Source organism: Crinia signifera, chromosome 12 (assembly GCF_055691185.1).
Source record: "Crinia signifera chromosome 12, ASM5569118v1, whole genome shotgun sequence".
Taxonomy (NCBI): domain Eukaryota; kingdom Metazoa; phylum Chordata; class Amphibia; order Anura; family Myobatrachidae; genus Crinia; species Crinia signifera.
In genome coordinates, this window is record NC_139228.1 from 1,063,141 (window position 1) to 1,089,338 (window position 26,198).

Consider the following 26,198-nt stretch of genomic DNA (forward strand, 5'->3'; position numbering starts at 1 on the left):
ACAGAGTGATAAACATCCAGCCAATCAGCTCACAAATGTCATTTTTTCAAGTACATGGCATGGCAGTTGGGAGCCGATTGGCTGGATGTTTACCACCCTTATCACCCTAGAGTTTATCTTTTTTCAAGGCTTAATACATCTGCCTCAGAGTCATACAGAGATACAGTTAATGAAAATTGTTTCCCTAAAATGTAAAGACACAAAATCAGATTTATATCAATGTTATAATTGAACACTTTCCCATGGGAAAAATGTAGTAAAGAAATAAAGGTACTTGTGTAGTTTCACGGCACCACAACTATCTAAAATAAAGTAACTTAACTCCATGCCAACATGGATAGTTCATACCCCCACTATCCATGTTGGCATGGAGTTGATTGTAGATAGCGTGGCGAGCGTAGCGAGCCACCGAGCCCGCAGCGTGGGTGAGCGAAGCAAACCCCGCAAGGGGACTCAGACGCACGGCGCCATGAAACTACACAAGAACCAAAATAAATGTAAATGTTAAGAATCACTTAAATGTAAAGGCTGAAACAAATTGACAGACTTATTACATCTAAATATCTGTACAATCAGTGATTGGTCAAATAATCGCTTCAATATATAGCCCACATAAGACTAAGTACCAATGAAATCAGTGTGTGCTGATGGGCACAGGGAAGTCACCCCTCTTACTACTTTAGGTCCCCCCCACCCTTCATAAACTTTAACTGTACAAACTTGTACCCAAAACTAGTGCGTGGCTCAGTTACATCTATGACTTAAAGCCGAATTGTGATTGGCCACCCGGACTGGCTTTAGTACATGTATCACACTGTTTGATTGGATGGTTTGGTACTTTGGTGGATACTGTATGCTTCTTGAATTGAGCATTTCTGCAGTAGCTTACCTGGAAGGGGCTAACTCTGGCTCATTATTAGACAAGACAGCTGTCTAGGGTGCTGGGATCTGGGGGGGGGGGGTAGTCTGCCAATCACAAAATTTAGGATGCCTATGAGGAAGACATACTTGACTTACTTACCACAGGTGACAGCTATTGGAACTTCTAAGGCACCACACCCAGACTTTCACTTAAGGGTCTGGAGAATAGATGCTGTTGACCAGGGCTATTTTTCAGCAGGCTCCTGCAGGAACTGAGGCCCTTATTCTAGTTCACTCTTTCTGACAAAATATTTCTTATGCTGCCCATATGGGCGTGCGTTCCGTGCTTAACAAGGGTATTGTCACCCTTTACTACACACATTCTACAGAATCCTTTCATATCTTTTGTGGTTAAACTTACAAAATACATGCAATTCTGTTTCAGAACCCCAAAGATCCAAAGACAATCTCCACCTTAATTCAGATTCTTGATGAGAACAAAGATGGAGAGGTGGACTTCAATGAATTCTCTGACCTGTGCTGTAAGGTCCTGAAAGCGTACTACAAGGTTGTGTATGAATCTGAGGACTCGTGTCAACAGCAAGGCCAGCCACAGAAAGACGCAAATACAGCGACACAAAGTACAACACAAGCCCCAGGTGCCCCTCCTAAGTATTACCAGAAGCCAGTGTACCCCAAATATGAGGGAACCCTGGTTCAGCCTGGCAGTCAGGATCAGGCTGGCAGTAGTGCAGTTCAAAGCGGAGGGGATAAGAAATGCGACAATGTGGAAACTGTGCAAAGTTCAACACAAACCGATCCTCGTAGGTTAGGAGTAGATGTTAGGCAGCCAATCAAAGACCAAGCATCGCAACCAAGCACAACCACTTCACAATCCGCCTCACTAACTCCAGGGTACCAACAGGGTAAGGACCAATCCTCACAACCACTAATCTCCACCTCACCATCTCAGGGGTACCAACAGGGTACAGACCAATCCTCACAACAACTACCCTCCACCACACCATCTCCAGGGTACCAACAGGGTTCAGACCAATCCTCTCAACCACTACCCTCCACCCTACCATCTTCAGGGTACCAACAGGGTAAGGACCAATCCTCACAACCACAACCCTCCACCCTACCATCTCCAGGGTACCAACAGGGTAAGGACCAATCCTCACAACCACTACCCTCCACCCTACCATCTCCAGGGTACAAACAGGGTAAGGACCAATCCTCACAACCACTACCCTCCACCCTACCATCTCCAGGGTACCAACAGGGTAAGGACCAATCCTCACAACCACTACCCTCCACCCTACCATCTCCAGGGTACCAACAGGGTTCGGACCAATCCTCACAACCACTAACCTCCACCTCACCATCTCCAGGGTACCAACAGGGTACGGGCCAATCACTAACCTCCACCTCACCATCTCCAGGGTACCAACAGGGTGCCGACCAATCCTCACAACCACTAACCTCCACCTCACCATCTCCAGGGTACCAACAGGGTACAGGCCAATCACTAACCTCCACCTCACCATCTCCAGGGTACCAACAGGGTGCCGACCAATCCTCCCAACTGCTAACCTCCAACACACCATCTCCAGGGTACCAACAGGGTAAGGACCAATCACTAAGCTCCACCACACCATCTCCAGGGTACCAACAAGGTAAGGACCAATCACTAACCTCCACCACACCATCTCCAGGGTACCAACAGGGTAATGACCAATCCTCACAGCTAGAAACTACCACCACATCATCTACACGGTACCAGCAGGGTAAGGGTAAATCCTCACAGCTAGAAGCTACCACCACACCATCTCCAGGGTATCAACAGGGTAAGGACCAATCACTAACCTCCACCACATTATCTCCAGGGTACCAACAGGGTAAGGACCAATCACTAACCTCCACCACATCATCTCCAGGGTACCAACAGGGTAAGGACCAATCCTCACAGCTAGAAACCACCACCACACCATCCACAAGGTACCAACGGGGTAAGGATCAACCATCACAGCCAGAAACCACAACCACGCCATCCCCCCAGTACCAATGTGGTAAGGATCAAACCTCACAATCAACTCCCACCTTACAGTACCAACAGGGTAAAGACCAAACATCCCAACCAGACATCACCACCTCACAATCCTCACAGTACCAACAGGGAAGAGGCCAACTGTCACAACCAAAAGTCACCATCTCACAAGTTGTCCCGGATAAGGACCAACCGTCCCGATTAGCATCACAAAATGCACCAGTTAGTTCTGACCAGACACCTCAAGAACCACAAAAATTCTACCAGCAGGCAGTATACATACCTCCTCCAACCCTAGGTCAGGGGGCACAAGCCACATCACAGCCACCTCCATATTCTCAAACCCAGCAGGACAACAAACCAACGACTGGAACCCAACAAGCCCCCCAGCAGTACCAACAAAGCACGTTCCATCACTATCAGTCTCACTTTTCTTCCCAGAAGAAGAATCCATAAGATGAGGTATCATCTCACCCCCCACCCCCCCACACACCCCCCCCAGATAGATTATATGTGATAAATCTATTTTATAAGAATATGGTTTTGCTGCAATGTAAACAAAACCCATGTTCGGTTATTGCATTATTTTTACTTTTGTCATGTTTGCCATGTTCTGCACCGCAAGAACCGGGAATCCGACGGGTGCTTGTATGTACAGTATATTTACAGTTTATGTTTATTGAGAAAAATGTACCTTATAAAGTATTATTTGGAAATGAATAAAGAATACAGAAATAATGTGGTGTAACCTGTTCTTGGAAACAGAGAGCCGCAAACCACCTATTCACATGGGCGGATACGCTATGGGGGCCTGATTGGGATGTGGTTGGAGGAGACACCGCTGCTGCTTGCATGGAAGCAGGAGAGATCACCTGCGACACCGTCATCACTCCCCCAAACTGTCACCACTCTCTCCCCACCTCCAAACAGCAGCAAACTGTCAGTAACTGTCCCAGAACTGTAAATGACATCATTATTTTATGCTCTGTGCCGCACTTCCAACCATACGTGTAACTAGTAAGCCCGCTCATAGCAAATGCTTGGAAAGCTAGTAGATGTAGTTTCACTTGTTGCCAACAGATGGCAGTGTTTTGGAGCCACACTGACACTAGACCTATATATAGATGATCAGGTACTGTGTGGGCAGTGCCTCACTGGGATTTGTGGGCATGTGGTGCTGGCATAGTTTTCGAGTTAGGGTGGGCATACGTCCCAACTTTGACCCTTGTGTAAGTGGGACCAGTCAAGCGACAGCCATTGAAAAGAGGCGGAGCTTCAGACTGTGGGTGGGCCATACAGCCTTTGTCAGATCAGGGGGGCATGCCCAGTGCTCCCCTCCTCACACTGTATAGATGCACCTTATAGATGCAGTGATCGCTGGCTGCTCTGACCAATGATAACGGCCTCTTCCAAATGTTCTCTATCCCCCCTCCCCCACAGGACACAGCCTTGCAGTGAACATGGCCTCTCATAAATGTCCTCCCCCCCATGGACACTGTGACCTTTACGTGGGACAGCGTAGAATTAGCGTAACTGTTCTGCTGTAATTGGCACAGTTGGGAGGTATATGGGGGGGGGGGGTCTAAGATCTTCCACAAACTAAACTCAATAATCTGTAATAAAGTTATTAAATCCCCAGTGTTGCTACGAATCCTTCATAGGTAAAGACGCAATGAGATATCCAGTACATGGTCATTACGTCCTCCTTGGCTGGCGTATGGTGGTTTGTATCATAGAAGCATTAGATGGAAGTGGGTGACACTACTTCTATCCAATCATGTCCCTAACAATGGTGAATGAGAGACATATTATAACGGTTTATTAAAGATCCCATCAGTCTATATAGGGAGAGTTCAAGCTGCTCACAAATCTGTCAGTCATTATTATAATGGTTTATTTGTATGGCGCCTCAAGGGTTCCGCAGCGTCTAACAATACAGAACTGAGCAAATACGAGAAAACACAGACTTACAGCACAAGGAAACATAGGACGAGTACAAGGTAAATAAAGACAGACACTGACCTAATTATCAGGGTAGCAAAGACCTGGGGTTAGGTGCACCAAGTAAGTAAGTCAAATATATATTACAAGAGAGTAAGGAGCACGGGGAGAGAGGGCCCTGCTCGTTATTACACCACATCACAGTCACACATTAGAAATACCTATTTATTTGGTGTGGTTTGGTTTTTATAGAAGACAGTAAGGTACATTTACTAAGATGGGATGTGGACACTGGTATACTCTCTACACTGAGAAACAAGACACGCACTAGGCGGGTCGAGCAGCGCTTAAATCAATGAATGATAACAGATGGTAAAAATACTGTAAAAATACATACAAGACAATATAATACATGAAATACATAAATAAAACCAGTATAATAGATGAGGTGGGGAAATAAACGTAAATTGGAATTAATAGAAATAATAATAATGAATAAATGAATCCCCGCCTCAATGGACACGTCTGAGTCAGTTATGGTGGTCACTTTGTGAAAAACAGGTAAGTGCACATTACCAGTTGGAGATAGGATGTCCTTTATGGTTGGCAGAACTGGGAGTCCTCACGATGTCTGTGGCTGAATGGGTTGCCACTGGAGGGAAGTAGCTCGCTTGATGTTGTTGGAACCTCTTGATTGGGGTGAGAGAAGATGTTAATATCTCGATTCACCAGAGGGGGAGCTGAGATGGTACACCCAATGGGTAGTTCTGCAATTTTGTGGAGTCTGGCTTCCGTGCCCAGGAGTGCCTCTCACTGGTGTAGATGTTGTTTACCAGGAGTTCCTCAGCACGGTGTCCGCCATAAGAAATTATCCACAGTAGAAGTGATGAAGAGGTAGTGACCACAAAGATTGTGAATATTCACAGCGATATCCAGAGGCTGGGGTTGATCACCTAACGCGTTTCACTGCGTCCTGCAGCTTTATCAAAGGTGTGGAGGACTGGTTAACTGGTACAGGTATATATACCCCTCCTAATGGGGGAATCAATACACCTCTGCAAACAGTTGGGGGGGTTTGAAAATGCATATCCATTGACCGCACTGCATATAAAAAATAAATAAATATTCACTGCTCTGGGTCCGCTCATTAGATATGCACAGAGCAAAAAAAAAAAACAGGTCTGAAACAGGTAGGACCCTGCTTTTTTACCGTTTCTAAATACCGGATTTTTTTGGAAACGTAAAAATCACCCTGGAGCTTTCAGACCGCACATACTGTATTACGGTTTTGAAACATTGAAAAAATGGCAAAATGCCCGGTAATGTGTGCGGTCTGAAAGGGCGTAAATAAAACGCGTGAACGTGTGTAATGAATATGTGCTGAAGATGATTCTTTTTACCAGCAGGTGGTGCTGCGGAGCACACCCAGGCCTCCCCCTAACTACAGTATATGCTAATATATAATTATCTGCCACACAGCCTAATGTATAGGAATAATTTTGGAAGCTGTAATCAAAGGGTGGGGATTAATGTTCACAGGTATATGCATTAGCTACATTGAAACTCATTTAATTGATAGCTGATGCTTTAAAATCTATTTCTGAACCTCATAATGTAACAGATAAAAATAGGTTTCAGTGTAAAATACAGAGATTGCGCGATGTTATCCTAACTGGAAACATGGGCAATTACTAATAAGTTAGGGCCCATACACACTGGGCGAGCTGAAAACAGCCTGTTTGAGCGGCTTTCTGCTCAAAGCCGCCCGGTGTGTATGGCCCGGCGGTGAGCGGTGAACGCTGCTGCGCGCTCCCACAACATCGCCGGGGAAGCCGCTCATCTGGTTATATCAGCAGATGAGCGGCTTTCAGGACGGCTTAGGATAGCGCTGCGCTATGAAACACCGTCCTCCCCCCTCTGTCGGCGCCGGGCAGGGGGAAAGCCGCTCAGTCTGTATGCTCAGTGCGTCTTTCCCCGCAGCGATGAATGCGATCATCGCTGGGCCTAGTCGCCCAGTGTGTGTGGACATTTACAGTGCTAGTCAGTGCTTAAAATTATCATCATTTTAATACACATGGGTAGATTTGGGAAATGATCCAAAATAGTTAACGATTTCCTCAGACCTCCTGGACAAACGATTTGGTGTCATATAGTAAAGGATTGCACAAATGATTACACTTGAACGATTATTGTTTATTACAGAAATACACAAGATGGATACCATATCGCTCATGCATACATATTAAACGATTTGAACATATTGCAAAAGATTGGTCTATGATCTTACTGCATGCATGAAAGATCATAGCCCTCTCTTAACGAGCGGCGGGCACGCGCATCAGAGTCGATATCACAAAGAACGAATTGAATGATTGGTCGTTCCGATCGATTGGGAATGTCCACATTGTATGCCAAATTGCTCCATGTGTATGCACCTTAACTCTTCTGTGGTACTGCCTGTGGTCACTGGAGGGCGCACACACACTCACTGGAGGGCGCACACAAACTCACGTTGTGTTCCCGCAGCCAGCATAGTCAGCTTGTGTCTGCGACTGTGTGTACGTTCACGGCTAGCCGGAGCTTACGCAGTTAGCGTAGTCAGTCGGCGTTACGCAGTTAGCGTAGTCAGTCAGCGTTAAGCAGTTAGCGTAGTCAGTCAGCGTTACGCAGTTAGAGTAGTCAGTCAGCGTTACGCAGTTAACGTAGTCAGTCAGCGTTACGCAGTTAGCGTAGTCAGTTAGCGTTACGCAGTTAGCGTAGTCAGTCAGCGTTACGCAGTTAGCGTAGTCAGTCAGCGTTATGCAGTTAGCGTAGTCAGTCAGCGTTATGCAGTTAGCGTAGTTAGTCAGCGTTATGCAGTTAGCGTAGTCAGTCAGCGTTATGCAGTTAGCGTAGTCAGTCAGTGTTACACAGTTAATGTAGTCAGTCAGCGTTACGCAGTTAGCGTAGTCAGTTAGCGTTACGCAGTTAGCGTAGTCAGTCAGCGTTATGCAGTTAGCGTAGTTAGTCAGCGTTATGCAGTTAGCGTAGTCAGTCAGCGTTATGCAGTTAGCGTAGTCAGTCAGCGTTACACAGTTAATGTAGTCAGTCAGCGTTACGCAGTTAACGTAGTCAGTCAGCGTTACGCAGTTAGCGTAGTCAGTCAGTGTTACACAGTTAATGTAGTCAGTCAGCGTTACGCAGTTAGCGTAGTCAGTTAGCGTTACGCAGTTAGCGTAGTCAGTCAGTGTTACGCAGTTAGCGTAGTCAGTCAGTGTTACACAGTTAGCGTAGTCAGTCAGCATTACACAGTTAGCGTAGTCGGTCAGCGTCACACAGTTAGAGTAGTCAGTCAGTGTTACACAGTTAGCGTAGTCAGTCAGCATTACACAGTTAGCGTAGTCAGTCAGCGTTACACAGTTAGCGTAGTCAGTCAGTGTTACGCAGTTAGCGTAGTCAGTCAGTGTTACGCAGTTAGCGTAGTCAGTCAGTGTTACGCAGTTAGCGTAGTCAGTTAGTGTCTTACGCAGTTAGCGTAGTCAGTTAGCGTTACGCAGTTAGCGTAGTCAGTCAGCGTTACGCAGTTAGCGTAGTCAGTCAGCGTTACACAGTTAGCGTAGTCAGTTAGTGTTACGCAGTTAGCGTAGTCAGTTAGTGTTACACAGGACCTTATTCTGGTTAAGGCGGCCAAACGTACGTACGTTCCGTATCAGCGTACGTTTCCCGTACACGGACGGTAAGCGAAAGTCCACCCACAAAACATCCGCATACAGACGGCCACAAACACCGACAAAGGGGAGTGGCGTACACTTGAGCGTACGCCACCGTACACGGACGGATCACCTCTTAGACACCGACAACTGGCATACAACAGAGCGTACGTCACCGTATACGGACGGGTCTCCTCCGCTAACACACCGACAGCTTACGGCAATCTGAGCGTACGCCACCGTGCACGGACGGGTCTCCCCTGTTTTCAATGGAAAACTCAGCGTATGACACCGATCGTGAGCGTACGTCCGTGCACGCTGGCATACCCTTCACATAATGAACCTGCTAATCTAGCCTTTCAACTATGATTAAGGCAATTAAATGAATTATTCTAATTGTCATTCAATTATTGTTTTCTATTACCTCAATTGTCTACCTTAATGAACACCCTAATAAAAATTCATTTTAACCCTCCTTACATGTATATTTATTATGTTCTAATGTTGCATTTTAATCACTATGTGTCCACACATTGCTGTTTCTTTTAAATCAAGTTATGTTGGTGTTTCTGTATATGTACTAAATTATGTTCCTAATTAGTTTGATCCGAATTTTTGACATGTATACCTACCCTGATGTTATGTGTGATGTTTTAATCGAACAACATTAAACATTCATGCATTTTCACTATGTGTTCTTTAACTCAAAAACACACACATTCACACAGCAATCGTTACCCCTCACCTCAAATTACAAATATAACTGACATTACACATCTGTATGTACCTGCCCTTACAAACCCTCAAACATATTTAGGATTAACAACACAGGAAACTTCTAACTCTACATAAACTTTTATTTTTTTTTAACGAAAATATAAAACTTCAACAAAAAATTAAACGAGGGCCTCCAGTTGGCCAAAGAGAATGGACAAATATAGGAGGGTCAGGAAGATTTCCCTCATTATCCGGGCCACCTCATCCTGGTGCTGTTCAGTGTCTGTAGTGAAGGGAAAAATAAACATTATAATTAATATAGAATATACCCAAATCTTTGCTGTATTTTAACATAATAAGAAGTTGTGAGTTAAGTCTGAAGCCCACATACATTTTTCTACTACATTGAAGATGGGTCTGCTGTAAACACGGTACAAAAGACTATAATGTTTTCACACACATACTGTACATATTACATACCATGAAATAAATTCCTCCTTCTTGGATGAATGTATGCCGTATCACAATTGGGAGGTTTGTGCTGGGGGACTCACCTGTAACCTCACAATTAGGCTGTGCTATTTAAGGGTAATGTCATTGTTGTGGCTTAACCACTCCTTACTTAGTAAAATGTTGGCCATTGCTGTACAAATTATAGGCCTACACCTAAGTTCGAAAAGCATGCATCCGCATGGCCTCACACACTATTAACAAACCAATCTATAAATTAATGTTGCACATCATGCTGGAAAGTGTAGTTACACAACACCTGGACCCACATAACTACAACACCACTAATGTCGGATATGTCATTGGATGTACTTTTATGTCAATTACTCAAGGGGTGAGGCATGCCCACACTCAGTGGCTGGTGGAAGGTGAGGTGGAGATGGGGTGGGCACCAGCAGGCCCCAATGTCTCCTCCTCCTCTTCCTGGAGCATTTCGGCCTCCTGTTGGGCTGCCTCCTGTTGGGCTGCCTCCTGCCGGGCTGCCTCCTCCCGGGCTGCCTCCTCCCGGGCTGCCTCCTGCCTGGCTGCCTCCTGCCTGGCTGCTTCCTGCCGGGCTGCCTCCTCCCGGGCTGCCTCCTGTTGGGCTGCCTCCTGCCGGGCTGCCTCCTCACGGGCTGCCATGCGTGCCCTGGCGTGTGCTGAAATGTTCATGTTGATGGTATAGAAATTGAAGGTTGGGTTTCATGAAAATGGGGGAAAGAAAAATTCACATTAATCATGCTCATAACATTCCAAATGAACATTTAAAATATATTTAATACATTTCTCATGCTAATCAATAGATATGCTATACACAAAATCAGACCGTATACATATACCCCCCATATACACCACATATACACCCATATACCCCCCCATATACACCCATATACCCCCCATATACACCCATATACACCAATATACCCCACATATACACCCATATACCCCCCATATACCCCCCTATACACCCATATACCCCCCATATACACCCACATATACACCCGTATACCCCCCATATACACCCACATACAGTATACACCCATATACCCCACATATACACCCATATACCCCCCATATACACCCATATACCCCACATATACACCCATATACCCCCCCATATACACCCACATATACACCCATATAACCCCCATATACACCCACATACAGTATACACCCATATACCCCACATATACACCCATATACCCCCCTATACACCCATATACCCCCCATATACACCCATATACACCCACATATACACCCACATATACCCCCCATATACACCCACATACAGTATACACCCATATACCCCACATATACACCCATATACCCCCCATATACACCCACATATACACCCATATATACACCCATATACCCCCCATATACACCCACATATACACCCATATACCCCCCATATACCCCAAATATACATCCATATGCCCCAGGCTTCTGCGGACGCCGGATCGGGTGTAGATTAAGCGGCGGGCAGCGTTATACGCACGCCGCTTCTCAGCATTTGATACATATGGGCCCCTGGCGCTGGTCCATAACTTGGACCAACGCCAGCAGCTCCTCAGTAGAAAAGGGGTTAGCCCTTGCTGAAGACATATTGGCAATGGCGCAGTTATTAATTGCAGGTACATATATAAGTTTTGGTGGTTGCTGATTGGACGAAAAGGTAGTTTTTTTATTGTTAACTTTATTAATGCATCTTACATTAACAATATGTATGCGAATCAACAGTTTCGCGGACCATTCCGATATGCACACACCATAACATAATTATGCTTTCAATGTAGGGAGACATGTACTGTATATACAGCGTGCGAAAAATTATACACGCAACCATGTACTAATACATACGCTGATAACAACGCACATACAACATGTTGGTGTATGACAAATTATTACTCATAACAAATGTAAGGAAAGCATTATAACGTTGGTATGTTTTTAAATTTGTTTAACAAAGCATACACGTACTCCAACAGAGACCACCTGAAAACACTCATCATTGGAGTGACATGTGCACACATTTAACCATGTAGCACACAATGGTCAACAACCTGTGTATGTGCATGTACAGGTGAATGCTCAGGTGCGTTGAGACCTGTGTAATTTAAGCGGGAATTATCGTCGGGAAATATCGGCGTAAATTAGCTACTACATTGCGGGGAAAAATATACGCCCTCTTGTTCATGGCGGGAGTTTACCATATAAATATCCAGTCAAATGCAGCCCATAATTGCTGCAAACATGTCTAACTCAGATGATTCCACAGCAGAGGACGCTCTACAGAGAGCTACAGCAGAATCCCTGCTTGAAACTTTGAGGCAGAGGGAGCAGGAGCGGAGAAGGAGGGCCCAAGAGCAAGGGGCCCCTCACTAACAGGCATTGCTGCAACGCCACCAGCACCACAAGGGCCAAGCAACCAGCCAGAACAAGAGGTTGCATCTCTCCAAACATGTGTGACCCAGCAGCTGCATGGTGAGAGAACTGGGGCCACCAGAAAACGACCTGCCCCATCTAGGCCGAGTACTGAGCAGGATACCACCACCAAAAAGAGAAACCCTGCATTTCAAGAGGCAGAGATGAGAATTTTAGTGCCAAGAGCACGAGAATGGATCGAATTGGCTACCAGGAAGCTTAGTGCCAGTGCAAAGAGAAACCTTTGGGACAAGATCACAGAGGAAGTGAACCAGGTGTCACCAGTGGTCAGAGATTTGCTATCAGTAAAGAAAAGGCAAGTGTGTTTGTCCCCCTGATAATGTCATATGTGTGTACATATGTTACATGTATGTTTTGAGAATAATAGAAAGGTGTGTTTGTAGATAGTGCTACACTTCAATGTCACATGTGAACACAACCATGTCTAATAACCCACATTTATATATGAAACATGCACCATTGGTGTGATGTGAGGTTATGGGCACAGTTCTGCTCATGTGAAGTATGTGAAGTATGTGATGGGACAAGAGAAAGTGTGTAGTTGTAAAAGAGTTGTAGTAACATGTTCCATATGATGCTACTGAAACAAGAATGAGCAAACTGTGCACATGTAGCTGGTGAGAAACTACACATCCCAGTATGCCTTCCCATAGTTAAATTACTCCATAATAACCACACTGTCAAGCTATGGTGGGATGTGTAGTTTCACAACAGGTGGAGGTGCCTAATTTGGCCATGGCTGCTGTCATTTCTGCATAGTGATCTATGTATGTGCATTTAGTGGCCTAATGAATGAGATGAGACACTGAAATGCCTCATAATGGAGACATTAATGTGTGTGGCAAACGTATGCAGAAAAGAAATAATATCACCCACACTAGGAAATGTAACGTAGTCATGATGTTCACTAGCACAGTGGTGCACATATCTCATGGTGATATTTTTTGGAATAAATTTGTAGGTGGTCAGACTTCAAAACTGGACTGAAGAGGAAGATGACTGACCGGTACAACCACAGCATGTCCACCGTGAGGGGGCCTATCCCATCCAGTTTGGAATATACCCCCCTGGAGCAGGACTCGTTGGATGTGATTGATGTGGGCGAGGTCAGGGGGTTATCCAATATGGATAGTGAGCTCCCGGCGCAGGTCTTTGCTGCTGCTTTTGATGGTAAGTCACAGTAATGCATTGTTTGTGGTAAGAGAGATTGTTTGTGTATGTGATGGTGACATTGGTTTCAATTTTGATCCTAGAAGAAGCAGAAGCACCTGATGAACCGGCAGCATCTTCCTCTGCAGAGCCACAAGTGGAGCAAGTGGTCCAGCCTCCACCAAAACGCCACACCCATCCACTGGCCCCATATGATGGCAGGTTGTTGGAGATGCTGGACAGGATCGAGCAGCATGGGATGGAGGCTGCAGATCGTCAGCATCAGTTTGTGGAGTTCATGGGGATTTGGAAGGAGACAAACACGCAGCATTTTGAGGCCTTCAAACACCAGAATTACATTCTGGCGGCTGGCATGCAAAGCATTGCCCAACAACTGCTGCTCACCACCGCCAGGTCCCAAAGGGACATCCCCCCATCTGCTGCTCCACAAGCTTCCACCTCTGCTGACCCTCCTCTGTCCACTGGCCCAAGACGGCGCAAGCCTTCAGTCCCAAAGGCCCCTGTCCCCAAGGCCCCATCCAAAAAGGGGAAAAAAGGGCCAAAATGACACCTGGGTCACTTCCTCTGTGATTGGACCCCAAATTTTTAATTTGCACTGGGGATCCACTTCCTGAGTTGACCATCTATCTATTTTCGTGCGAAGGGCAATAAACGGTACTTGTTTCTTGTTTCCTAGCAGGGCCACACCGATTTGCATCGGGGTGGTCGTGGCGGAAAAATCACGTCGTTCTCATCGAATGCGACCAAATCGCATGCGATGCGACCGACGCGACCGTCCCGATTTTTTAATTGCATCAAATGTGAATAGGGTCCCTGGGACCCGATTTTACATTGAATTCAATGAAAAATATTCCCTAGACCCCCAATTTTACACCCTCAATGCCAGAATACAGTGTGGCGAGCGCAGCCCCGTGAGGGGACGCGTATAACTTCAGAGGTATACGCGTCCCCTCGCCACGCTTTGGGCTCGGTGGCTCGCTGCGCTCGCCACACTTTATATTCTCGACTCCACGCCAACGTGGATAGTAGGGGTATGAAAAGGTCGGAGGACTCGCACCGCCGCCGCTCGCCACGCTTCGGGTTTGTGTCAATCGTGGGGTGACGACGGGGCCATATACAATGTGAAATGGGTCATATTGGCCCATTTCACATTGTTTCCTATGTGAGATGGACTTAATCAAGTCCATCTCATCTTGTGCCATTATAATGGCACAAGACCGACGCGATGCTCCCGATTTCAATGTTAAAAAATATTTTAACATTGAAGCCTATGGCAAAATCGCGGGCATCGCGTCGGTCGCGTCGGGGGCTATGTTAATGGCCGCGACTGACGCGATGCCCGCGATTTTGCCTTTGCCGGCAAAACTTTAAGGTACACGATGCCCGCGGTTGTGGCCGTGGTAGGAAACAAGTACCCAGTAAACTGCTTATTTTGACCTTTTGAAATGCAGGTTTTATTTTTGGTGGTGTGTATCGGGGATGCGGTCAATTTGCCGGCGGTCGGGATCCCGACGTTCAGAATCCCGACACTGGAATCCCGACCGCCGAAATCCCGAAACTTTCTCCCTCGGTGGGTGTCCACAACACCCATAGAGGGAGAATAAAATAGCGTGCCGAGCGTAGCGAGGCACCGGGCCCGCTGCGTGGCGAGCGCAGCGAGCCCGCAAGAGGGGGCGATCCACGTCCCCCCCATGTCGGGATTTCGGCGGTCGGGATTCCGACCGCCGGGATTACGTATCAGATCCGTGTATCGTGCTTAGTATTCTCCCTGGTTGTTGCAGGTCGTATTCTGGTGTCCACATTTCTTTCACCATTGCAGTTGCTGGGTAACACATGTTTGGAGATATGCAACCTCTTGTTCTGGCTGATGGTTATTTTTGTAAATATTTCATATTTTTATTTATGAAATTAAATGTTCTAATAAGCTGTGATGCTGAACAGCAAATACATTTTATTTCACAATTACAAAACAATTGCATACCTCCCAACTTTTCATGTGAAGAAATAGGGACACTCGCGCGGCGAAGCCGCGCGAGCGTCCGAAAAGGGGGCGTGGCGTATGCAAATGAGGGCGCGGCTTATGCTAATTAGCCGCGACCTCATTTTCATACGAGAATAGACGCTGTGCGCATGCGCACAGCGTCTATTCTACTACATTGGGGGGTCTCCCAACTGCCACCCCCCCGCAGCGGGACAATGCCTGCCGCGGGTGGGACGTCGGGACAGGACCCGAAAATCGGGACTGTCCCGACGGAATCGTGACAGTTGGGAGGTATGCAATTGTAATTTCTTGTGTCAAACAAATAATACATTTATGTGTAGTTACTGACCAGGGTATTTATGTGCATTTATTGACGTGTTGTAGAAGTTTCCCATGTGTAACCCTCTCCATGGCCATTCACATGTTCATATCCAACTTTTCCCAGCTAATTACTTTGTGTCAGCACATGTGCAGAGCAACTTAATAGGTGAGAAAGCAGTTTGTGTGCAGGTGAGGTAGCTCCTACAGTAGTAGGTAAAAGCAGGTCCAGAACAATGCTTTCCTCATGGAGTGGGTGAGGTAGGCAAACAAGGGGCAAAAGGGACATTTGTGTAGGAATGCATATGTGTCCTCCCTAAAAAAAACAGTCAGGTCTTGGTACAGGTACTGTATGTTAAAGATGTGTGAGTCGACCAAACATGATAAAATTGCTTGTGAACAAACATGTTTAACTATTTAAATATATATGAGTTTTCAGTGTCATAAGCAGATGTTGGAATCCTTTGTTAGAGAGATGTGAGTGCAATAATGTGATTTGTGGCATCTTACATCCAGAGTGTAGTAAAATTCCATTCATAGCACATCAGAAAGTGGTACAGTTCTGTATTTTGGGTACAATACAAAGATTGTGTGCAAAATAGTGGCCATGGCCTTAAAACATTGCTGAAACATCCTTGTAGCTCTTAGATGTGGTTTATGTATTTTTATCATAAATACAAAAAATATGTTTGTATTAGAGTGAAAAGGTTGACACATGTCGACTTGTGTAGATTGAGTGTGCTGCTGTTTAAAGTATATGAAAACACTTACTGAATGTGTGTAAATGGTTTCCAAATAACTACCTTGCCATACAGTATATAAGCAGGTCTTAAAAAGAATCTTAACTAAAATGAAACTAACCTTTACATGTAGAGAAGTGTAGAAAGATAAGCTTCCAATGTGTTTGTGGGCTGTGTGTGGCTTGCAGGAAGTGAAATAATGGTTTGGACTTAATAGGCTGCAGCATTGCTTATTACATTCAGGTGTATGTGTTTGACCAGTAATTGTAACGTGCGTGGGTGTATACAGCGACTGGTGGTGGGCTGAGCCCTCAGCCGGGACCGCTGTTTAGAACGGCCACGGCAAAGCCCTACACTAACTCTGTTGGCCGTCCCGGGCAAGTGACCGCAGGCTGCAAGATGCTAGGCTTCTCCTATAGTCGCCGCGTTCGAGGGAGCAGGTTAAGCCTGCTCCAACCCCGATGCAACCAGGTTTTATGTTGGGACAAGCCCACGGCGACTGTCAGGGACCGGACCAAAAGGAGAATCTGACTATAAGGCCCTAACTGAATAGGACACCCTGTCTAACGGCACCAGGCCAAGGACGGGGAGGGTGACAGAGTCACAGGCGCAATGCAAATAATAACGGGGTGCCACCACACAAAACACGCCAATACCAGATGGTACCCAGATAATAACAACGGTACCCCAAAGCAGGCGAGAACCCACAGCCGTGGGTCTCTCCTATGCACGGCGAGCTGGATTCGGACTAAGATAATACAACAAACAGAGGATAAGGGCAGCTTGCCCGCAACAATTAAAGAACTACGGAACCAGGCTCCACTGGAGCACTTACGTGACCAGACTCGACTCGACCCACTGGCAGCACTGGATGGTAACGTGCACACCGGAGACGACTCGTCAGGGCACGATGGAAATGGCGCTGAACAACGAGGAACCAGACGTGGACTGGACCCCGACAGGAACCTGACAGGACAGGACCAGGACCGGACGGAGACGGAACCAAGACGTGACACCGAAAGCGACCAGGAGACTGGACACAGTTTGAAGGCACTGGAGGACCGGGACAGCAGAGTGTAGCAAGCACTCTGTGGGAAACAATATCACCGGCGGGGCTGAGCTAAGCCAGATCCCTTAAAAGGGATCCTCTGGCCAACCAGCCGCCGCCGCCTGATCCGGCCCCCATAATTATATATTATTTTCAGGTGGCCGAGCGCGCGCCGCCCGGCGTCCCCTGGTTGCTAAGCAACCGCCGGGCGCCGCGGCCTGTACTACATTATCGTCCCCCGGCCGGGCGGAAGTGATGCGCCGCGGCCGGGCGGACGTGACCTCACCTGCCTGGCAGCCGCCGGGCGGAAGTGAGCGCGCTGCCCGGGTGTCGGGACGCTGCTGCGGCGGTGCCGCAGCAGCGAGATTGTCAGCGCTGCTGACAGTACCCCCCCCCTTGAGGAGAGGTTTTAAACCCTCTACCCCCAGGCTTATGGGGAAACTCCCGAAAGAACTTTCTCTTAAGGCTTTGAGCATGGACATCCCTATCGGGGACCCATGACCTTTCTTCAGGCCCAAACCCCTTCCAGTGGACTACAAAGTGAACGGAACCACGGACAAATTTGGAGTCTAAAATTCTTTCAACCAGGAACTCCTGTTGCCCCTGTATGTCCACTGAAGGAACTCCTCTGATGATTTTACGAGGAAATTTGCAGGAAAAGAAGACAGGCTTTAATAGAGAAGCATGAAAGGTTTTTGCAATCCTGAGGGACTTAGGAAGCAGCAACCGGAATGCAACCGGATTAACCCTTTTAACAATCTTATATGGACCAATGAACCTTGGCCCAAATCTTGCAGAAGGTTGGTGTAATTTGATATTCCGGGTCGACAACCATACCCAATCACCAACTTTGAACGGACAAGGACGTCTAGATTTATCCGCAAACCTCTTCTCTTTGAAAGCTGTTTCCTTCAGGGCGTCATGAATCTTTTTCCATGTGGACTTAAAACGAAAGACCCTGGATGGAGTCGAGGGCGAAGCCTGAGAAAAAGAATTTGCCTGGGGATGATAACCATAGACTGCGAAAAAAGGCGAAACTTTAGAAGCAGAATGTACCGCATTGTTGTATGCAAATTCGGCTATGGGGAGATATTCTACCCAATCGTTTTGTAACTTAGAGATGAAACATCGCAAGTACTGCTTCAAAGACTGATTCAGCTGTTCAGTTTGTCCGTTGGACTGAGGGTGAAAAGCTGAAGTCAGGCTCAGTTTGATCTTGAGAGAGGCACAGAATGATCTCCAGAACTGTGCCACAAATTGTGGACCCCTGTCGGAAACAATGTCAGTGGGCAATCCATGTAGCCTGAAGATATGCCGCAAAAACAATGAAGCCAATTCTCTGGCCGAAGGCAATTGCTTCAAGGCCACAAAGTGTGCCATTTTGGAAAACCTGTCAATGATTACCCAGGTGGTTTGACAGCCGGCTGACACTGGCAAGCCTACCACGAAATCCATGGCAATGTGTGACCATGGCCTTGATGGAATGGATAAAGGCAAGAGCTCGCCAAAGGGCCTAGACCGGGGCACTTTATGTCTGGCACAAATAAGACATGACTGCACAAATTCTTTGACATCCCTGAACATACCTGGCCACCATACTACACGGGCCAATAAGTCCATGGTCTTATGGACCCCCGGATGTCCAGCAGTCTTATTATCATGAAAGTCAGTAAGCACTCTCCGCCTAAGTGTCTCAGGGACAAATAAATGACCTCTAGGAGTCTGGGCTGGAGCCTGGCCCTGGGCCTGACGAATAAGCCCCTCTAGGGTCAAACTGAGACCAGCCAGTATACAAGAGGCAGGAAGAATGGGGGCGGCCGTCTCCTGACTTGAATGTTGCGGAATGAAGCACCGTGAGAGCGCATCCGCTCGAACATTCCTTGGACCGGGTCTATAAGTAATAAGAAAATTGAAGCATGTAAAAAATAAAGCCCAGCGAGCATGCCGGGCATTAAGTCGCTTAGCAGCTTCAATATATTGCAGGTTTTTGTGGTCAGTTAACACCAACACTTGATGATTAGCACCTTCTAGCCAATGCCACCATTCATCGAAGGCCCACTTGATGGCTAATAACTCTCTATCACCAACGTCATAGTTGGTTTCAGCCGCAGAGAATTTTCTAGACATATACGCGCAAGGGTGAAGAATCTGGGTTTTAGGGTTGGTTTGTGATAGTACTGCTCCTGCTCCTACTTCGGAGGCATCCACCTCCACCACAAAGGGACGATCCGGGTCAGGATGTCTGAGAATAGGCGCAGAAACAAATGCTTGTTTGAGGGTTTGAAAGGCCTGTTTGGCTTGTAAAGACCAATTACCTGGATCCGACCCTTTTTTGGTCATGGCAACCAGGGGAGCTACAATGGATGAAAAGGAATGGATGAAGCGTCGATAGTAATTGGCAAACCCAAGAAACCTTTGGACTGCCTTAAGATTGGTAGGCTGTACCCAATCAACTACCGCCTGAAGCTTCTTGGGATCCATGCTGAAGCCCTCAGCCGAAATTATATACCCAAGGAATGAGATTTGGGATACCTCAAACTCGCATTTTTCAAGTTTGGCAAATAAACAATTTTCTCGTAATTTTTGCAGAACCTGCCTTACTTGGGCCCTATGTGAATCAAGATCTTTGGAATAAATGAGGATGTCATCCAAGTAGACGACCACGAAACTCCCCAGAAAATCCCGTAAGACATCGTTAATAAAATCTTGAAACACGGCAGGGGCGTTGGATAGCCCGAAGGGCATAACGAAATACTCGTATTGCCCAGAATGCGTGCTAAATGCCGTCTTCCACTCATCCCCTGCTTTTATTCGTATGAGGTTGTACGCCCCTCTTAGGTCAATTTTAGAAAACACAGTGGCGGACCTCAATTGGTCAAAGAGAACAGAAATGAGAGGGAGCGGGTACGCATTTTTCACCGTGATTTTATTTAAGGCCCGGAAATCAATACAAGGACGCAGGGACCCGTCCTTCTTGGCCACAAAGAAGAATCCAGCGCTAAGTGGCGATTTTGACGGCCGAATAAATCCCTTCTCCAAACTCTCCTGAATGTACTCATTCATGGCCTTGGTCTCTGGAATGGATAAGGAGTAAAGCCTCCCCTTAGGCAAGGGGGCGTCTGGGATAAGCTGGATAGCGCAATCGTATGGACGATGGGGCGGCAGCTTATCTGCCTTACCCTTGGAAAAAACGTCTACAAAGTCAGAGTATGCCTGTTAGGCGCCGTGGGAGCGCTTCTGGAAGGACAGAGCGGCATGTACGCTTAGCCGCCTGTCCTTCCGGCTCTGACGTCCGGTTGCCTAGCAACCAGGGACGCCGGAGGACGCAGCGTCGGAGCGTGACGCCCGTCCTCCCTCCTCACGTCTCTCAGCGCCTGAGACGCGGCAGCGCCGTTGCTTAGCAACGGCAGACGCTGCTAGGCAGAGAGGAAAAGCCGCGAAATTCAACAGGCCGCAGGTGTCGGAAAGGACTCGTTATGACAGGCGGGACTCAGGCCTCCATTCTCATTGGCTCCTAGCCTTCTTATCTAGGAAGCCAGCCCTGCAGTCCTCGCCGGTGATAGCTCCTGTTTGGACCTATCTGTCTGCTGCTCTCCGGTCTGTTTCCCTGCTGTTCCCAGCGGCTCCTTCGTGGTCTCCTCTTCCATTGGTTCCTCCTTTGTCGTGAGTTGCCCCTTTGGGGTAGTTTCATTCACACCTTCTTTATTGTCATTACCTTACTCATTACCAGTGTTCTCTGTCTGCCGCATTGGCAGGTCATTTATGTTGGGAAGGTCCATTGCTTCCCACTCATTCTCTCCCCTTGTCTCCCAGTTTTTCTGGGGTTTTCCAGTCCCTCCTGCTCTTTGTATACTTTGGTATTGTGTCTTATATTTTGTATGGTTCCCTGGGCGACGGTTGTCGCGGGTTGTGGCGACCAGGTCGCGGGCGCTTAGTTGCGTTAGCCAGGGCCCGGCAAGTCGCCGTTTGTTAATTTCAGTTAGGCCCCTCAGTCAGCTTTCCTCTTGACCGTACCCTAGGGGGGTCCCCGGCTCCTTGTCCTCTCATAACACCTGGCTGCACCGGAGCTTGGGTGGGCTTAACCTACCCATTCAAACGTGGCGGCTACAGGCGAAGCCTAGTAACACCTGCAGGAGTCGGTCACCCAGCCTGGGGGGTACAACAGAGGTAGTATAGGGTTTGGCCGTGGCTGTCCTAAACAGCAGTCCCGGCGGTGGGGTCACACCCGAAACCTAACATTATCACCGGCCATACAAAAAAAAAAAAAAAAAAAAGGATTTTTTTTTTTTCTTCCCTCTCTCCCTTCCCCTTTCTTATTCTCCCGTTTTTCTGGACAGATAGCATTTTGGGTGTGTATATCTTTGTTGTCTCTGGTGTGGATCTGTTATTAAGATGAATCCCACTCCTGAGGGTCAGGCTCAGGCATTTGCCAGTCAATTACAAGGTTTAACGCAGATGGTTCAAAATTTATCTCTTAGAATGAAAACCCAGGAGGAGGGTGTACGAGGAAATCCGCCGGTTCTGGTAGAACCCAAAATTAATCTTCCAGACCGGTTTTCGGGTAACCGGAAGGATTTCTTTAATTTTAGAGAAAGTTGTAAGCTTTATTTCAAGCTGCGACCCCGGTCATCCGGCTCTGAATTACAGCAAGTTGGTTTAATTATGTCTTTGCTTCAGGGGGATCCCCAGACTTGGGCTTTTGGGTTAAAATCCGATAATCCCGCCTTAGCGTCGGTGGATGCTTTCTTTAAATCATTAGGACTTCTATATGATGACCCTGATAGAGAGGCGTCTGCCGAGAGTCATCTGCGCTCTCTCAGGCAGGGCCGGAACCCTGCAGAAGCATATTGCACAGAATTCCGACGGTGGTCGAATGACTGTGGCTGGAATGACCCGGCATTACGTAGCCAATTCAGGCTAGGGCTTTCTGAAGCCATTAAAGATAGCCTTATCCAGTATCCCGTCCCGGGATCCCTTGATAAACTCATGGAGTTATCGATTAAAATTGATCGGCGTCTTAGGGAACGCAGGTCTGAGAGAGGACCTAGTTTGAGGCCTACTTCCCTCGGCTTTGTACCCTCAGAGGACGAAGAAGAACCAATGCAAATTGGTGCTTACCGCATCACCTCAGATGAGAGAGCTCGCCGGATGAATGCCGGTTTATGCATTTATTGCGGGAGCAAAGGGCATTTCCTCCGCGCTTGTCCCAACAAGTCGGGAAACGCCAAAACCAAGTGAATGCAGAGGGGATTCACTTTGGTTCTCTTCTTATTTCCCCTCACAATGCATTATTAGTCCCTACTGAGATTCAGGGTATAGAGGTGAAGATGTCAGTTACTGCATTTATTGATAGCGGGGCAGCTGGGAATTTTCTAGATATTCAGCTGGCTGAAAGACTGGCCATCCCCCTGCTCCCTCTGAAAAAACCTGTAATAATGCGAGGTCTGGATGGCAGCCCGTTGGTCAACGGAGTGGTCCGCCATCAGACCCCGCCAGTTTCCCTACGTGTGGGCATTTTTCATACAGAAAAGATTTCTTTCTTTCTTATCTCATGCGCCACTGTGCCGATCGTTCTGGGTCACCCCTGGCTCCGGGTTCATAACCCACAGATTGACTGGCAGGCAGGGGAAATAACTCGTTGGAGTAGTCATTGCTCCAGTCATTGCCTAGGGCAGCCTATACTCGGGGCAATGGTTTCCGTGGAGGGGATTCCAGCGGCCTACGCTGACTTCCAGGATGTCTTTTCTAAAGGCGAAGCTGAGGTCTTACCCCCTCCTCGCACATACGATTGCGCCATTGAGCTAATTCCCAAGGCACAATTTCCCAAAGCCAGACTTTATTCCTTGTCTGGACCTGAGACGCAGTCCATGAATACCTATATTCAAGAAAATTTGGCTAAAGGCTTTATTCGGCCCTCAAAGTCTCCCTTAAGTGCAGGGTTCTTTTTTGTTTCCAAAAAGGATGGCTCCTTAAGACCCTGTATAGATTACAGGGCACTCAACAAGATAACGGTAAAAAACACGTATCCATTACCATTAATATCTGTGTTGTTTGACCAGCTTCGCACCGCTAAGATCTTTTCTAAGATCGACCTGCGCGGTGCCTACAACCTTGTCCGCATAAAAGCGGGAGACGAATGGAAGACTGCCTTTAGTACCCAAACAGGGCACTACGAATATCTCGTAATGCCATTCGGCTTGTCCAACGCACCAGCGGTCTTCCAAGATTTCATCAATGACATCCTTAGAGATTTCTTGGGAGTCTTCGCTGTGGTCTATTTAGACGACATTTTGATCTACTCCAGCTCGTTGGAAGAACATCGCCATCAGGTCAGGTTAATTCTTCAAAGGCTTAGAGAACATCGTCTCTTTGCTAAGCCTGAGAAGTGCGAATTCGAAGTTACTAAGGTATCCTTTTTAGGATACGTGATTTCCTCGGAAGGCTTTTATATGGAACCCAAAAAACTGCAAGCAGTTTTAGATTGGGTCAAGCCCACGACCCTTAAAGCTGTCCAAAGATTTTTAGGGTTTGCAAATTACTATAGGCGGTTTATCCGCTCTTTTTCTGATGTGGTAGCTCCCATCGTGGCGCTCACAAAAAAGGAAGCAGATCCATCCCAGTGGCCTCCCCAGGCAGAAGAGGCATTCCGGGCCTTAAAACAAGCTTTTGTGTCCGCTCCCATTTTAAGACATCCCGATCCCCAACTACCGTTTGTCGTTGAAGTCGACGCTTCTGAGGTAGGGGCAGGGGCAGTCCTGTCTCAACAGGATCCTGAGTCCTTATTTTTTTTTCCTTGCGCCTACATGTCTCGAAAATTCTCTACTGCAGAGATGAACTATGACGTCGGGAACCGGGAATTGTTGGCCATAAAATGGGCATTCGAAGAATGGAGGCATTGGTTGGAAGGGGCCAACCATCAGATTCTGGTTATCACAGACCACAAAAATTTACAATACCTGGAATCAGCAAAGCGTCTGAATGCCCGACAAGCCCGGTGGGCATTATTCTTTACACGTTTTAACTTTATTATCTCTTACCGTCCCGGGTCTAAAAATGTAAGAGCAGACGCATTGTCTCGGAGTTTCTTACCCAAACAAGGGTTGCGGGAATCTCCTCGGCCCATTCTTCCGGCATCGATTATCCATTTTGGCATTACTCAGACCCTCAAGGATCTACTTCTGCAGGTCCAGGGTCAGGCACCTAGACAGATGCCTCTCGGCCATTTATTTGTGCCGCAGTCCTTGAGAAAACGGGTCTTAGAGGAGTTCCATGACAGCCAGATTGCAGGGCATTTCGGCATCAAGAAGACACTTGATCTTCTCTCCCGATGCGTCTGGTGGCCGAGCATGGTTCCAGATACCAAGGAGTACATCCAGTCTTGTCCCGATTGTGCTAGACACAAGATTCCCAGAGTGTCGCCCACAGGACAACTTATCCCCTTGACAATTCCCTCCAGACCATGGTCACATATTGCCATGGATTTTGTGGTCGACCTACCCCTATCATCAGGTTTTCGAGTAGTATGGGTGATTATTGACAGGTTCAGTAAGATGGCCCACTTTGTTCCTTTGCCCCAGTTGCCATCAGCCAATAAGTTGGCCAAATTGTTTTTAGCTCATGTTTTCAAACTTCATGGTCTTCCAACCGATATAGTTTCTGATCGAGGTCCGCAGTTTATTGCCCGGTTTTGGAAACTTTTTTGCAATGCATTAAAGATCAAGTTGAGTTTAACTTCCGCTTATCATCCCCAATCCAATGGGCAGACGGAACGCCTTAATCAATCCTTGAAGCAATATCTGCGCCTTTTTGTGTCCAAAGCTCAGAATGACTGGTCGGAGTTCCTCCCCGTTGCCGAGTTCGCATATAACAACTCCTATCACTCGGCTACCCGGACTTCACCTTTTGTAGCCAATTATGGCTTTCATCCTAAAGCCACTGCTCTGGCTCCAGAGGGATCAGTAGTTCGCTCTTCCACTACTGCCCGTTTAAAGGTCATTTGGAAGGAGGTACACGACGCTCTTAAGAGGGCTGCTCTTCAGGAAAAAGTTTTTTCTGACCGGTCAAGACGACCATGCAACTTTAAAGTAGGCGATAAAGTCTGGTTGTCTACTCGGAACATCAGATTGCGACAAGGAACTTCTAAATTTGGTCCAAAATTTATTGGTCCATTTGCCATTGTTAAGAGAGTTAATCCTGTAGCCTTTCGGTTACAAATTCCTAGGGCTTTAAAGATAGCCAATACTTTTCATACCTCTCTGCTCAAGCCCGTTTTCACGTCTAGGAAATTTCCTCGAAAGGCAGACCTGGGTAAACCACCTGTTAATGTCCATGGACAGTCAGAATTTCTTGTAGAAAAAATCTTGGATTGCAAGGTCTCTCGAGGTTCTTTATGTTTCCTTGTCCATTGGAAAGGATACGGCCCGGAAGAGAGGTCATGGGTTCCCGATAGGGATCTGCACGCCCCACGCCTCAAAGCAAGTTTCTTTCGGGATTTCCCTCAGAAAACAAGGCTTCGGGGTTCTTTAACCCCTCCTCAAGGGGGGGGGTACTGTTAGGCGCCGTGGGAGCGCTTCTGGAAGGACAGAGCGGCATGTACGCTTAGCCGCCTGTCCTTCCGGCTCTGACGTCCGGTTGCCTAACAACCAGGGACGCCGGAGGACGCAGCGTCGGAGCGTGACGCCCGTCCTCCCTCCTCACGTCTCTCAGCGCCTGAGACGCGGCAGCGCCGTTGCTTAGCAACGGCAGACGC

General features: G+C 47.3%; 2 protein-coding genes across 36 annotated transcripts in view; one reads left to right on the forward strand and one right to left on the reverse strand.

Moving 5' to 3' along the window:
- LOC146049602 (uncharacterized) overlaps nt 1-3,385 on the forward strand; it is a 37,510-nt gene extending 34,125 nt beyond the window's left edge. Inside the window, exon 3 of the mRNA XM_083166120.1 lies at nt 1,307-3,385. Within this exon, the coding sequence (XP_083022246.1) occupies nt 1,307-3,367 (2,061 nt within the window). The 3' untranslated portion in view covers nt 3,368-3,385. The remainder of the gene's footprint in view (nt 1-1,306) is intronic.
- Nucleotides 1-26,198, reverse strand: part of LOC146049607 (immunoglobulin superfamily member 11-like) — a 571,199-nt gene that overhangs the window by 223,430 nt on the left and 321,571 nt on the right. The window lies entirely within an intron of this gene.